Raw genomic sequence first — 14,196 nt, forward strand, 5'->3', positions numbered from 1 at the left:
TAATGTGCAAAAACACAAATTAAATAAATATGTAAAAAATACAACTTCTGCTATGGGAAACTTTCACTGTGAGTTTGTTGAAAGACTGGCGCATTCACGCTAGCGACAAGATATCGAACGTCTGGCAATTATTTTTCATATAAACAATAAATAAATCTTACAAAAACAGTGTAATTTTACATATAGTACAATCACGATCAGATAAGTTCGACTATATAACATTAAACGGTTGACTTATCGTTGATTCGCGTATAATATCGCAACGGTGAAACGTCTTTGCCATAAATATTCTGGCTTTGAATGGCGAGGGTTTAATAATTAATAAGTTATTAATATGTTTTATGTAATACACATTTATAATTTACCTGAAGATGTTTGACCATATGCAAAAATAGTGCCGTTGTATCCTGCCAATACATCTGTGACAATTGATCTAGCTGCTTCATTGTATACTTTGTCTTGAGTAGCATTTGGTTTAAATACTTTGTCAAAAAGGTATACTTTCCCCTAAAAGAATATAATAATGTTAAATTAAAGAATATATTTATATAATATAATACAATATTAATCTCAGAAATTAACGATATAAGACATTTATTAGTTCTGAATATAATAACTATCTCTTAATTTTGATGAAACTTTATTTTTATGTTATATTTCTTGAACAATTAGTGTAGAACACAGTGAACATTATATAGCAAAGGATATATATAGCATACACATTTCTAAATCTCTTTGAGGTATGAAAGAATATAGGGAAAAGGGAGACAATTGCACTCAATAAAGCTTTGTTTCATGAGCCCCTTGAAACAATAGCGATATCTTTACTCAGCACCAAGAAGATCAAGAGGTTTTCATATGAAATGGTATATTCCTGGACATAGTGTCTATTTAAAAGTAGATATATTACAAACAATTTCAAATTGTAACATTTTTAAATAATTTCAATTATCATACAAACAATTATGAATGTGATCAATAACCATACAAACAAATCATGGATAATTACAAAAATACAGTTTTTTACAAAAAATTTCTTATTCATATAAAAACAACAAATCCAGGTTTTTGACAATAAAAGGTTTTAAAAATATTGACACTATCAATTAGAAAAAATCTAATCACTGTCATTGATAATAATCTCTCTATACTTTATCTATGTCTTTCTATAAAGTGCAAAATAATTTATTTTTTGATATTATTGATAAAATTGTACAAATATAGTGGTATACAAAACATGTTCCATTTACTTGTTATATATTTTTGCAAAGGTACAGTGTAAGAAACTAAAGAATCAAAGTGATGCAAACGTTTTGTAGAAGTATAGTAGATTGTAAGAAACGTGATATTTGTTAGATCAAATCTAACATGACGATCGTTAGTTAGATTCAAATTTAGGAAATACAAACACAATTTAGATATATCGCAAAATTGAGAAATTACATTTATTCGAATGACGGAACTCAAACGAACAGTGATAATTTTCTAATGCAGAGTATAAACTTTGTTAATGTGATGATTGATTATCGTTACAATTTAAAAAAGAAGTTTGTCCGTCGATAATACAGGACTGCATCTATTTCGAAATTAAGGTTTAATCGGTTGTTTAAATAGATGCGACAACGCGAAGAAATCATTCACTGAAACGGAGCACCGATAGGGAGGTGGAATGAAATCGATTTCGCCGAAAATAACAAAAGTGAATCGTTATATGTTGCCTGAAAAATTCTGCAATCGATGTTGAATGCATAGGATGCGGTATATGGATAGGATACTGGACAGAGAAAAGGACCGAAAGCAGCTGTCAGCTGTGCATGGTGACATCACACGTAAGCCTGAACACGATTGACTAGCATGATAACTAAAAAAGACGATGACGTGCATAAAATACATACCCCGATCGAGATGCAATTTTCCTCGACTCCAGAGGGAAATTTCACGACAAACTTAGAGCCAGCCTTTTCCTCTGAGTCGTTCAAAGGTCGAAACCTGCAGACTACCTTAATACTGTCCTCCGCGGCAATCTCACGCTCCCTCGGCGTCTCCATTGCCATATTTCGGTAGCTTGGATTCGTGACACGAGTTCCCTAGTTCTTCAGATTAGCCACGCTTAAAAATGATTTCCGATCTCTCGTAGGGTGCATAGGCAACGAGATGGTCGCGTGAACCGCATGAAGAACTACTACCGTCTCTCTGTTACAAACCACAGCCCGTTTCGGAGCCACTAAAGATGGCTGCCGTTGCTCGATGATTTTGCGGGTGGGCTGATTTGCGTGTGCAAAGGTGAGAATCAACGATTGTACTTGTATTAGACCGCAGAAGGAACATGGACGACAGGTTACACACAGCAGTATAGATTTCTAATACATTACTACTCTAGACTTTGTTCGGAAGTGGTTTTTTGATTATACTTGGTTCTCTAAAAAGCAATCGATGAGAAGTCTAGACAAAGTTTAACGCAAACGCGTCGAACTAAACGTGCGCGCGCGCTGTACGACTTGTCTGTTTGCGCATTCGAAACAGCCTTGTCGGCGGATATCATACGTTGTCAGGGCTGTAACCTGCGTGGGCGTCGCTTCTTACACCACTTTCTTTTAAATCACTTTTTTGGTAATATGTACGATATCAAAATTTTCCTCTGAGAATGAATCAAAACCCGTCAATAACCTTTGGCACATAGTTACAAACAGTATATATTAAAGTTGAACATAATATTTCAGCTCATTTTTTTACTTATAAAAGATCTTAAATTTACTTTATAAGTACCTTTTTTTTAAAGTATTGCTTTATGTCATTTATTCGTATGTAAGTTTACAAGTACACTGTTCTTTGTAGCGACAATATACTTTATCAATTTTTGGTTTCTTAAAAACAGCATAATAATAGGAAGTCATTTTTATGCGAACATTGCTATGAGTAATTGTATTGAGTAATTCTTCACCAAAGTATTTTGTATAAAATAAAAGAATAACATTTGAATTTAATATTTAAATTCCGATGTTGTTAAAAATTAATTTCCGATTTCTCTACTAGGTGGCAATTTGTACTTAGTTCATGAAGTAACATTTTCGGTTAGTACAAATTTCATTTGATATTCATTAGCGTGGAATATGAAAACTTTAACTTTTCTATTATTACAATTTCGAAAAGCAATTTAAATTTATCAATTTTGAAGTACAAATTCTCTAATTTTACAGTTTATGAATAAAATATTTTGAAAATGATTTCAGTATAATAGTTATTCAAATCGTGGAAACACTTAATATGTTACTATTATATTACCGCACTATATGTAATAAATAAAGTTACATATTTTATAAACGAAACAGTTTGTTTATTATTAACACTATATTGGGATTACTAAAATTCTAATATTGCATAGAACTGTTAAATAATGTTAAATAATGCAGTTTTTGTAAATAGAAGTAATTTTTAGTCGCAAAAATTTGAATATCTTTATTCAAAAAGGAACAAATATTTAAGCGTCAATTTATGTATCATTTCTCTGTTATCCGAATATATAATCCAGATCATAAATTGTAATGTGTAATAAATATACTACAGTTAGTTTTTAAAAACATTTGCAGTTTAGTGATTTTTAATCGATTTTTTTTTTACTCAAGTACGGTCCTGTCTTTCTTTACCCTCATTATTTTTGTTCTTATATCCTGCCGTGACCTTCATAACCTGACGTTTATTGATTTAAACAGATTTTGCACTATGCGTATGCATATACTGCAACATTTGTCGTAAAACCTTTTGATGAAAATATCTTTAGAATATTGTATATATTTTTATAAAACAATAAACGTTTTGCAAAGTAAAACATCGAATTGATAATACGTTGAATGTAAAACTTCAATGAACATATTAGGTAAAAATGCGTTTTCTTTGTACTTATTACGCAATGATGAGAATACGTACGAAACTGCTAAAAATGTTATCATTCGGCTTTCTTTTTTAAATCTCTTATTCAGGTAATAAAATTGTCAAGGATCAATTATTTTTTAAATTCAAATACGATTAAAAAAGTTGAGATATGACAAAATTTAATACTTAACCTGGTATATAATTTCTAACTTCAAGTCATCAAATGTAAAGATGTAATCATACATGTTTCCGGTACATATTTTTAGAAAATTGTATAACATACCACGACTGAATTAGATTTTTCGGAAGACACCGGTCTTCAAAAGTTTCATATTTCTCAAATATGTAATTTAATATAGGATTATAATTATTTTATTAATTAAGAAACATCATATTGTAACTTTTATTTTTACATAAAAAAAGTTTGGCAAATATTAGTGAAAAACAACGATGTTTAATGTAACATAACAAAAGAGGCACATTTTATTTTCTTTAACAATAAAGTAAAGAATGCTCTCACACAGTCATGGTTCTTGTAAATGTGTTATCTAAGATTACAATGCCTGTATCTTGTACAGTACATACTAAATAGTTTATAGTTTGCTATGCTATATGACTAGTTTACAGATAATATAAAGTGCAACTTATTTTCAACAATCACATAATATTAGTATTTCCATTTAATAAATATTGTTACTATTATTACTACATTAAAGTTATTATTGTTATTTATCGACATCGTCACCGCTATCACCACACAAAATTAATCACAAAAGTGAAATTTTGTTAAGTAATATAGTATATTGTAAAGATGGTTTCATATTTTATATTTAATAATCGTCAAATTTGCCAATGTTTACATATTTAATACTTTGTTTCGAATTCTATTAGACAACAAATAAATTCATTAAATTATATTTCTCGTGCAATGTTTTATCAGAATTTAAGAATAGTATAAACAAAGTTATATTATTTTTTTTATCTTTCACACATTGCGGAAACATGTAAACGTTTTATATTTCATGCATGTTCGTTTTTTTAAAGACGAGGAACGACTGAACGATTAAAAGACGAAAATTTTTTTTATGCGAAAGCCGCAGAAGCGAGATTAAAGTTCAAGAGGTAGTGTAAATCTTGAAGCATAGGAGCATCTACGTATACACCAATCAAGTAACAGTTCAAGTAACATTACAATATTTCTTTACCATATTTTTATCTAAAATTGGTTTTAGAGAATTAAATAAACGAAATTACAAACAATATTCTACACATCAAATACAATTATGTAAAGTGTTTATATTAATACTAAATGCAAAATCAAAAATTGAACGATAATTTATCATTATTATTACTTTCACTGACTTTGCCTTCCTCATATACTATTCGTATTTTCATTGTCTATTCATTCACCGATTTTCTGGACATTTTACAAATACTTCATTAAATTTTACTTGGCCTGAAGGTAAATTACATAAAGCACGTTGAAAGAATGTTTATAACACTTCTTGATATTTTGTGAGAAAGTATCTCTCAATATGCAGTAAAAATTCTTCGTTTTATAAACATTCTTTTAGTTCTTTTGTATAACATCGTAAATTGATTACAATAGTATTAAATAAATTGACATGGAATGTCTCAAAATATTAGAAAAATAGTTGCAAATTTAATATTTAAAAATATAGACTAGAAATCATTATCATACCTATGAACTAAGTAGACAACAGAATAAATTAGCAATATAGCTGCACTATATAGGGTGAGTCAATAACAACGGCCATCTGAAATAACTCGTTATTTATTGATTTTAGTAAAAAATGTCACTGAAACGTATAACTGAAAAATAGATTACTGAATTAGTCTTTTTATCAGCTACAACACAGTATTATTAAAAATACGCGGTGCTATTTGAAAAACTCATCAAACTCAACACAAAAACTATAAAATGTGTCTGTTCGACGAGTCCCATCGAATACAACATACTTGATAAAAAAGGTTTTTTGCTGAAGTCAATAAATAATAAGTTGTTTCAGATGGCAGTTGTTATTGACTCACCCTGTATATTTTATTAAAATGCGATACTTGTTTTTCAATTTCCATAAAAAACTTGTAAGAATGTTTTTGTAAAATGTAAAGAAAAGAAGCTTTTATATAAATTATGTTAAATAAGTTACCTACTTCTGCATCAATTTCACATTTAGTTTTTTTTTACTATATCTATAATGTTCTTTCAACAATTTCTAGAACTATCAAAGTTTAAACAAAATTAATTGCATGAATTCATATCGAAGTATTTTTACGTTCTGTATTAAATCTCTTATTTTTGTACAAGAAATTTACTGCGCGAATTGTTATTCAGTTTCAATATAAATAGATTACAGCAACATGTGTACAATATTTAAAATTTTCAAAATATGCGCAACTGTTCTTCTCTTAGATATTTACATTTTGATACAGTTTTGATTGTAGTGATCTTAAAAATCCAATCAAGAGTTTCTGTGTAATAGAATACATCACCAATATAGCTTTAAATCCGTAATGACGCTTCATTCGAATAATTTGAAGCTTAATATTCTCGTTATATCGTCATGTATCTGCTGTAATCATAGCAAATTTGTTTTATTCTATTCCAAAAGTATTTGTTTCTTCTACAGCCAATAAAAGCTTTTCATATAAAATTTCGGGCGTAGGATATGGTGGAAGGTCCAAGCGATTAAAGCATGTATGAGCTCTGAAAATATATTTAGTTTGAAAAACAGCATCATCGGATAAACTATTAATAATTTTAGAAGATAATGATAAAAATACCATATAAATATCACAGAAATTATAGTTATTTTGTTAGTAAGAACATTCATATTAGAACAAAAGTTTGCATACCTGGGTAAACTATTTGGCCTTCCCCATTTTTCAATGCAAAATTTTCGTGGTCCTGTTGATCCACGTAAAGCCGCAAATCCTTCATATGGAATGCTTGATGTACCAGTAACAAATTGTAGTAACCTTAATCGTTGTTCGTTAGTAAATCGACTTATACTGCTCCAAAACCATTCTACCACTGGATGAGCATCGTGATAACCACTTCTGTATTCTGTATGCGTTCTCCAATCGTTAAGATCAATTTCAGCTGCTCCAGCTATTACTAATTCCAATTCTCGTGCATCAAAGACCGATACTAATCGTGGATCCACAACTTCATAAAATCCACGAACCAAAGATTCCGTTTGTTCGGCAATACCGCGTTCAAGTCTCCAACGTACAACTCTTTCAAGATATTCTTTTTTATTTTTTTCGGTAACTGCAATATTTCTACCTCCTGGTTTTAATTCACGTTCAGCTACTCGTCCCAAGAGTTCTTCCGTGACTGAAAAAGTCAATTCTAGCGGTTCGATACTTATATCTCTTTCTTTGATCCACATTAAACTTTGGTGGAATTCCTGATCTAAACTCTCTAAATCGCTGAGACTTGCTGGTATTCTTAAGAGAGCTTTATAAAATGGTCTTGTGAAAAAGGCGTCAAGCAGGTATTGGTGGACTAAAGCTAAACCCAAGACTCTGCCCGAAAACCTGAACCAATCGTGGTAATTATCTACGAAAGCTGACATTGGCGATACTTGTACGGTATAAGTGTCGTTAGCAGAATACTCGAACAACCCATAATAAGGATTAAAAAGCTCACGCGACAGATGAAAGAAAAATTCACGAGATGGTCCACCATAGTCTACACCTTCTTCCTCGTCAAACATAATTACTAACTTATTCTTTTGCAAGTCTTTCTTTGAAGCAGCCATAATGCGAGTAAAAGCGTCTTCCAAAAAGTGCTCTCTTCTAATATGTAATCTAAGTAAGATATAGAAAAAATGAGGAAGAATATAATTCGTATTATTATTACATTTATTATATTAGGATAAACTTACTTTAACTTTCCTGGACCTTGTCCATATCCTTTACTTTCTAGCTTCCTGTAAAACGTTCTAAGTTTAGCTTCAAAATCTCTCCTGTACGGAGCTGGAGCTCTAGCAGAAGCTCTCGTTAAGCCAGGCGAAGCATGAGGACTACCTAGTGGAGATCTGCCCACGTTTCCAGGTACATATGACATAATTTCTTGTTCAAATAAGCTATAAAAATAAATGCAATATGTTGATGTCATTCAATCCCAAACTGCATTAAAAAAACATACTATTTCATACCTTAATAATAATGCTAGAGGTACATCATGTCCCAATCGTTGTAAAGCAATTGTGCCTTCAATACGTATTGTATTTACTTTCTCTCGAAGCGCAATATTTTGTCCTAATGCCGAATGTCTTTCTTTTAAGATATCCATTATATTTGGTTGACGTAAAAATGCAACAACTTTGTCGTTATAAGCTACGGGTATATCAGGTGTAGTTGTAATAGCTGACTGTTGTGGTCTGGGTGGCGGTACAGGTGCTTCGTCTAATAATGTTCGTGTGTGTGCTGGTTCAGTAGGTAATCTTGGATCAATGAAAGATGTTGCTTTTCTAGCGTGACAAATGAAAAATCTCTGAAATTATATACAAATCATATTTAAATACGCTTCCACCACGCTTGGAAGGCAAATTTGAAATAGTACAAATAATATAAATCGTAACATATTTACTTTTCCTGTTCTATCAAGTTTCGATTCGTAACCTCTTGGAAGTTCCTTGCTTGAATCAGCAAAGAAATTTATTAGCGCAACTAAATCTCTATTATGCTCATATCTCGGAAAAATTGCTGTATCTCTTCTGATTTTGCTAATCATATGCTTTAAACTGGGATTACGATTATACAATTCCACTGCTTCTGCATGACTATGTAATACTGTGAAGAAATCTGGTCTTGTTAAAAATAATACTGGAGGACTCGTATTAATGTCGAATGGTTCAGATTCATTTCTTTCGGTTCGTTCATTCGGTCGTTCGACATTTTCAAAGTTATTTCCATTTACATGCTGCAAACTAGTCGGTTCTCGATCAATATTATCAGGCCGAGAAATAGTTCGACGAACGCTCTGATAACGTCTATCTAATTGCTGCCTACGAAGATCGCAGCCCGTGTTCCGTGTTGTTAAACTGGGCCTCTGCCAAGTAGTAGTTCGATTAATATGATCTATGTAGAATACTCGACCATGACTGTCAATTCTTGCCTCCCATGCTGCAATAATAGTATATTTAATGAATTTATCTCTTTTAATAAGTTGTAAAATTATTAAATATTACTATAGTAAAATTACAAATTTATTAAACATTACATAAAGGTAAAGGTTCTTCAGAAGATAATGGTACATTTGATGTTTGGCACATCGGTAATGGACGCAATGGTTTTGGACGATGTGTAGGTGTTGGTGGACATTCCAATTGATTTGCTAATCCGGATGCTGGTCTTTCCAATGGTCTAGGTGCTCTTGGTGAACTTAACAATGCTATACTTTTTGTAACAGCCCTCCGAGACTAAAATATTAAATTAGATATTTAGAGATACAATGGTTTGATGTAATTTGTAATAAAAAAAAAAAAAACGACACATAAAAAAAGAATTATACAAATATAAGAAACTGTAAAACTTTTATATGGAACATCAATATTCACATTGAGAGTCTCTAAGTAAGAGATATCAAGAAAATAAGATGCAAATTGTAATTTTTTTAAAATTACATTATATGCTTACCAATTGATTTCAGTGCATACATATATTTTATTAAATTACCTTTGAATTAGAAGCTTCATCAACATCTACAATTTCAAATCCAAAACAATCTTCAGGGTGCAAGGGTGCAGAATATTTTTGAGGATGTCTTTTAGGTAATTCTGGTGGGCCAGTTGGTAAAGCATTACTTCTATGTAAAAGTTTGTGCGTTACCCGTGGTGGAAGTGGTGGAGGATTTGGATATAACGTCTCATATAAACCTTCAGGAAATGAAAAGCCTTCTGTACTTCGCCACAAGTGATAATATTCCACGCTTTCTTTTGTTACAATACCATTTGTATCACATGGCCTCTAAAGTAAGATATATGTAATAAATTTTAGTTCTAAAATAGTTATAGTTTTAACATTGTTGATACTATAGTTTAAATTATTAATTTGAAGGAGTGTAATATTAATCTATTGATAATTCTTAAATTAACCCTTAACTGGCAGTACCTGGATCATTTGAGACCTATGATTTACATGTTCAGTTTGTAGCAATAAAGTTATAAACAAAAAAGAAACACCTGCAAAAGTAGTTTTTAGTATATTGACATGCTTAGAGGAGGATAAAAGTGATTCAATGCACAAACTTTATAAATATAATAAAAGAAACTGATTGCATGCATACAATGTAATAATAATAATAAATATTGCTTTATTTATAAACTTTACAACAACTACTACATTTTTTACTATTATGAAATATAAAAACAATAATAAAACAATAACACATTTATCTATAGCTGAATAAAATGTTAATACACTTAGTTTGGAATGCATAAAAGTGGAATACTAGTATGGGTCTCAAATGATCTGGGCACCGCCTTTTGTGGCCCGCCGACAAAGGGTTAAAGTTACATTGCACATGCATACATAACAGTGCAAAGGAAACATGTATTTGAATATAGTAAAAATCCAAATCAGTTTGATTAAAAAAAAAGAGAAGACATCAAATATATAAGTAACATTAAACACTGAAAATAACAATAAAAAGCTGAGTTATTTAATATAATGATAAATCTTTATCAAATTTTAACATAGTTAAAGCAACTGCACCTTTTTGGTCCCATTATGACCTAGAACTGCTTGCTGTGATTCTGTATCAGAATTACTTGCATCACTACTGTTTGAAGAACGGGGTTCTATTTCTATGCCTTGGGCTTCATCTAAATGATTTTTCTTAGTGGATGATGGTTCCAAAAGTGCTACAGCATTTTCTTCCAATTCAGTTTGTTGAGCACTGGCAGTTTCAGGTAAATTTTCTAAAATTGGCAGTTTAAATGGTTTTTTTGTAATATCATTACAATGTACTAAGTCTGCCAAAGTATTTTGTGATTTTGGCACACTTCTAGACATATGCGAACTACCAGCTTCATTTAATTTACTGAAATTTTCAGTAGTATTCTTATTATTGTTTTCCATTAAATTTAGTGATTTATGTGCATTAGCAATATCATTGCTGTGTGCTTCACTTATTGAAGTGCTCTGAAATTGTGATTGCTCATCAGAACTACAAGAAGCTATACCCTCTAAAGGTAAACTGCAAGTATTCTTTGTAGAGTCTCTGTTAGTGCCAAATATATTTTCATCATTATTATTATGCCTGTCTCCAGTATTTTGTTCATATTGAGATTCTGTACTACTTGATTGTAAATCTTTACTAAAAAATTGTTTTTTTCTAATCATGTTTCTGGAAGATAATGGTAGCTGTTCTGTAAAACTGTTTACCTTCACAGGGCTGTTATCTACATTTGCCAAGAAACACTGTTTCCTGGTTAAGTTTTTATGAGACAGTGATGAAAGCCTTTGATTCGAGTTTTGTGCAATTTCATCATTTAATTTATTTGAAACATTACTAGTATTATCATCTTCACCTACTGATGTTGCTATAGTAGCAGTCTTCAAGACTCCACTTTCTTTATTACATTTTGATTCAGAACATACATTTGGTTCTTCATGAGAGTTTAAAGTTTCAATATCATTGACTTTATCAATTACTTCTCTTTCGTAAGAAGATGGTTCTGATTGTTGCAAACCATTTTCATTTGATGTACAATTTACATCTAATGGTAAAGAAGCATTTTCATCTTGTTCTATAAAATTATTTTTAACACTAGACATAAATACTTTTTTATTATTACTTCTTATGGTATTGGTTTCCACATGTTTTACCGTAGTTGTTGATCCTTCACTTGTGTCAACTGTTAATAATGTAACAGACTGCTCTTCAGACTCATCACCTTCATTGTCTTTCTCAGAAGCTGTATCTCTAACATTAATCTCAGATGGCATTTTTTAAACCATAATACCAATCAATTGAATCTTTTTATATTGCTGTAAATAAGGATAAATTTAAACTATTTCAATTACAAAATTTCTATTCTTAAATAATAAAGTCACTGCTGCAACAATGAAAAAAGTGTGTCGAATGAAATTGGGACTACACTTGACACATTTATTCATGAGAAATACTTTAACATTTATTTTTTTTTTTAACTATATAATATAAGATCACAGATCAAATTAGTGTAAGACCAAATTAAAGACCAAATTTTATTTAATCCAAAGTGTATACAACAAATATTCGGTTATGCATCAATGTACAATACAATTGCCGCAAGGCACATAACTTGTTTTATATTCGACACTGGGAATTAATATTTAAAATCATAACGAAAATGAACTAATAAGAATTGTCATAACTTCCGTTAATTATGCGAAACATATTACGGTAAACATGTTACAGTTGATTTATATGATACGGTATCTCTAGAGGACATAATTAATACTTTACATTTCGTATACACTAGAAAAGTCAAATTGTACAGAAACATTATCATATCGGTACTTTTTACCTGCATATGTTACATTTTTTCGAATATCCTAAATGAAAAACCCCGGTAAAGTCATTTTACGTCACATTTACTCTTTTCACTCATTACACGGATACATCGAAGAACGCGTTACTTTGACAGAAAGATGTAGCAGACTGTATCTGGTAACTTTTCGCAGTGACACATATCCTGGTTTTTCATGTGTATGAATCATGAATAGTAGTTGCATATTATTGGTTACTTGCTATAGCACACAATCTAATTTATCGAAAATCTTGTTTCATTATTTTTCATTGATATATTTAGATGTTAAAACTGATTCTATTCCTTTGATGCTTTTCTTTTCAAAATAAAATGGAAAATTTAATTTTATATTGTCCAAAAAGAAATAATATGCTTTGTATATTCTTTCTTGTTTGAAACAGAAAATGTGTAACACTATTTCAGTCTAAAATCGTTCTACGAGATAACATTTAAGACAATTATCTTTATGCAATATAAATTGAAGGTAATCAGCTGACTAGTCTCAATAGAGTTACAAGTGTTTAGTTTCTTCTTGCGTATTACTAGGTGGCGGTGTGGTTAACTGCTTCGAATTTTAACGCAACATATTGTTAGTCCGAGTTTAACATAACCTTTTTCGTTTGGTGTGTAGTGAGGAACGGTACGTGAAACTATAGAAAATCCGGAAACTTGATAAAAATCATTTACTTAAAGTAAAATATATACATATTAGCTTAATGTAAATGAATAAGGAGTGATAGAATGTATTATATTTTTAAAAAATAATATACTGTCACAGATATATGATTAAAATAATATGTGACAAAAATGTGTAGTGTTGTTATTAATTTGTTTTCATAATTGAATATTAATTAATTTACGTTATATTTATGATTTTAATTTCAGTCCTCTAATATCTTACAAAAATGGCTATTCGACCAGTATATAGGCCTACAATTGTGAAGAAGAGAACAAAGAAGTTCATTCGTCACCAGAGTGATAGATACAGTAAACTAAAGGTGTGTTATTTATTATATTGTTTATCATTATTTATCAACTGTAACAAATTTAAGAATGTTCCTTTTCAACATTATTGCATTGGAGTATTTAACATATAATATAATGCTAGTAAAACAATTTTTCAGAGAAATTGGCGTAAACCAAAAGGTATTGACAATAGAGTTCGTAGGCGTTTTAAGGGACAATATTTGATGCCCAATATTGGATATGGAAGTAACAAGAAAACACGTCACATGCTACCAACTGGTTTCAGAAAAGTTTTAGTACATAATGTTAAGGTAAGGAATGTCAACTTTTAATATTTTTCATTAATCAACATAACTGTTACTGATAGAAAACCACGTTGCTATGTTCCAAAATTTTTTGAAAATATTTATTATGTCTCATTTCTTTTAATTATGTTAAAGAATGTTTATATATTTTCTTGTGAGGAATATATTATAAAATATTCTGTGACATACATATACCCAAAATAAAATAGACACAAATGTGTTTGATTGTTCTTGTTAATCATAGTTGGTTTTTTGGAATTTACAGGAACTAGAAGTTTTAATGATGCAGAACAGAAAATTCTGTGCTGAAATTGCTCATGCTGTGAGCAGTAAGAAACGCAAAGCTATTGTTGAACGTGCCCAGCAACTTTCCATACGTGTAACTAATCCTAATGCAAGATTACGTTCTCAAGAAAATGAATAAGATTATATTCTTATTTGGTTTAATAATAAAATATTTAAAGTATGTTTGCTGCTTTTAAAATCTTTTCCTACCACTTATCCCT

At 30.4% G+C, this 14,196-nt stretch overlaps 3 protein-coding genes across 3 annotated transcripts in view; 1 reads left to right on the top strand and 2 right to left on the bottom strand.

The window, feature by feature from the left end:
* The window catches only part of LOC108572528 (kinesin heavy chain), a 7,011-nt gene extending 4,534 nt beyond the window's left edge, over positions 1 to 2,477 (bottom strand). Inside the window, exons 1-2 of the mRNA XM_017934780.1 lie at positions 1,896 to 2,477; positions 366 to 507 (exon numbers count right to left, since the gene is read on the bottom strand). Of these exons, the coding sequence (XP_017790269.1) occupies positions 366 to 507; positions 1,896 to 2,054 (301 nt within the window). The 5' untranslated portion in view covers positions 2,055 to 2,477. The remainder of the gene's footprint in view (positions 1 to 365; positions 508 to 1,895) is intronic.
* A 4,009-nt stretch (positions 2,478 to 6,486) lies between these two features.
* Positions 6,487 to 11,853, bottom strand: LOC108572534 (E3 ubiquitin-protein ligase HECW2). The gene is made up of 8 exons (XM_017934786.1): positions 10,618 to 11,853; positions 9,580 to 9,870; positions 9,125 to 9,323; positions 8,492 to 9,027; positions 8,058 to 8,395; positions 7,785 to 7,985; positions 6,748 to 7,707; positions 6,487 to 6,598 (listed from the first exon to the last, which is right to left on the bottom strand). Exons 1-8 carry the CDS (start codon positions 11,851 to 11,853, stop codon positions 6,487 to 6,489), a joined length of 3,873 nt encoding a protein of 1,290 aa, XP_017790275.1.
* A 1,128-nt stretch (positions 11,854 to 12,981) lies between these two features.
* LOC108572521 (60S ribosomal protein L32) lies at positions 12,982 to 14,114 on the top strand. The gene is made up of 4 exons (XM_017934773.1): positions 12,982 to 13,059; positions 13,305 to 13,417; positions 13,544 to 13,696; positions 13,956 to 14,114. The coding sequence occupies exons 2-4, from the start codon at positions 13,325 to 13,327 to the stop codon at positions 14,112 to 14,114; spliced, it is 405 nt and encodes a 134-aa protein (XP_017790262.1). The 5' UTR covers positions 12,982 to 13,059; positions 13,305 to 13,324.
* Positions 14,115 to 14,196: the final 82 nt, after the last annotated feature.

Source organism: Habropoda laboriosa, unplaced genomic scaffold, assembly GCF_001263275.1.
Source record: "Habropoda laboriosa isolate 0110345459 unplaced genomic scaffold, ASM126327v1 scaffold129, whole genome shotgun sequence".
Taxonomy (NCBI): domain Eukaryota; kingdom Metazoa; phylum Arthropoda; class Insecta; order Hymenoptera; family Apidae; genus Habropoda; species Habropoda laboriosa.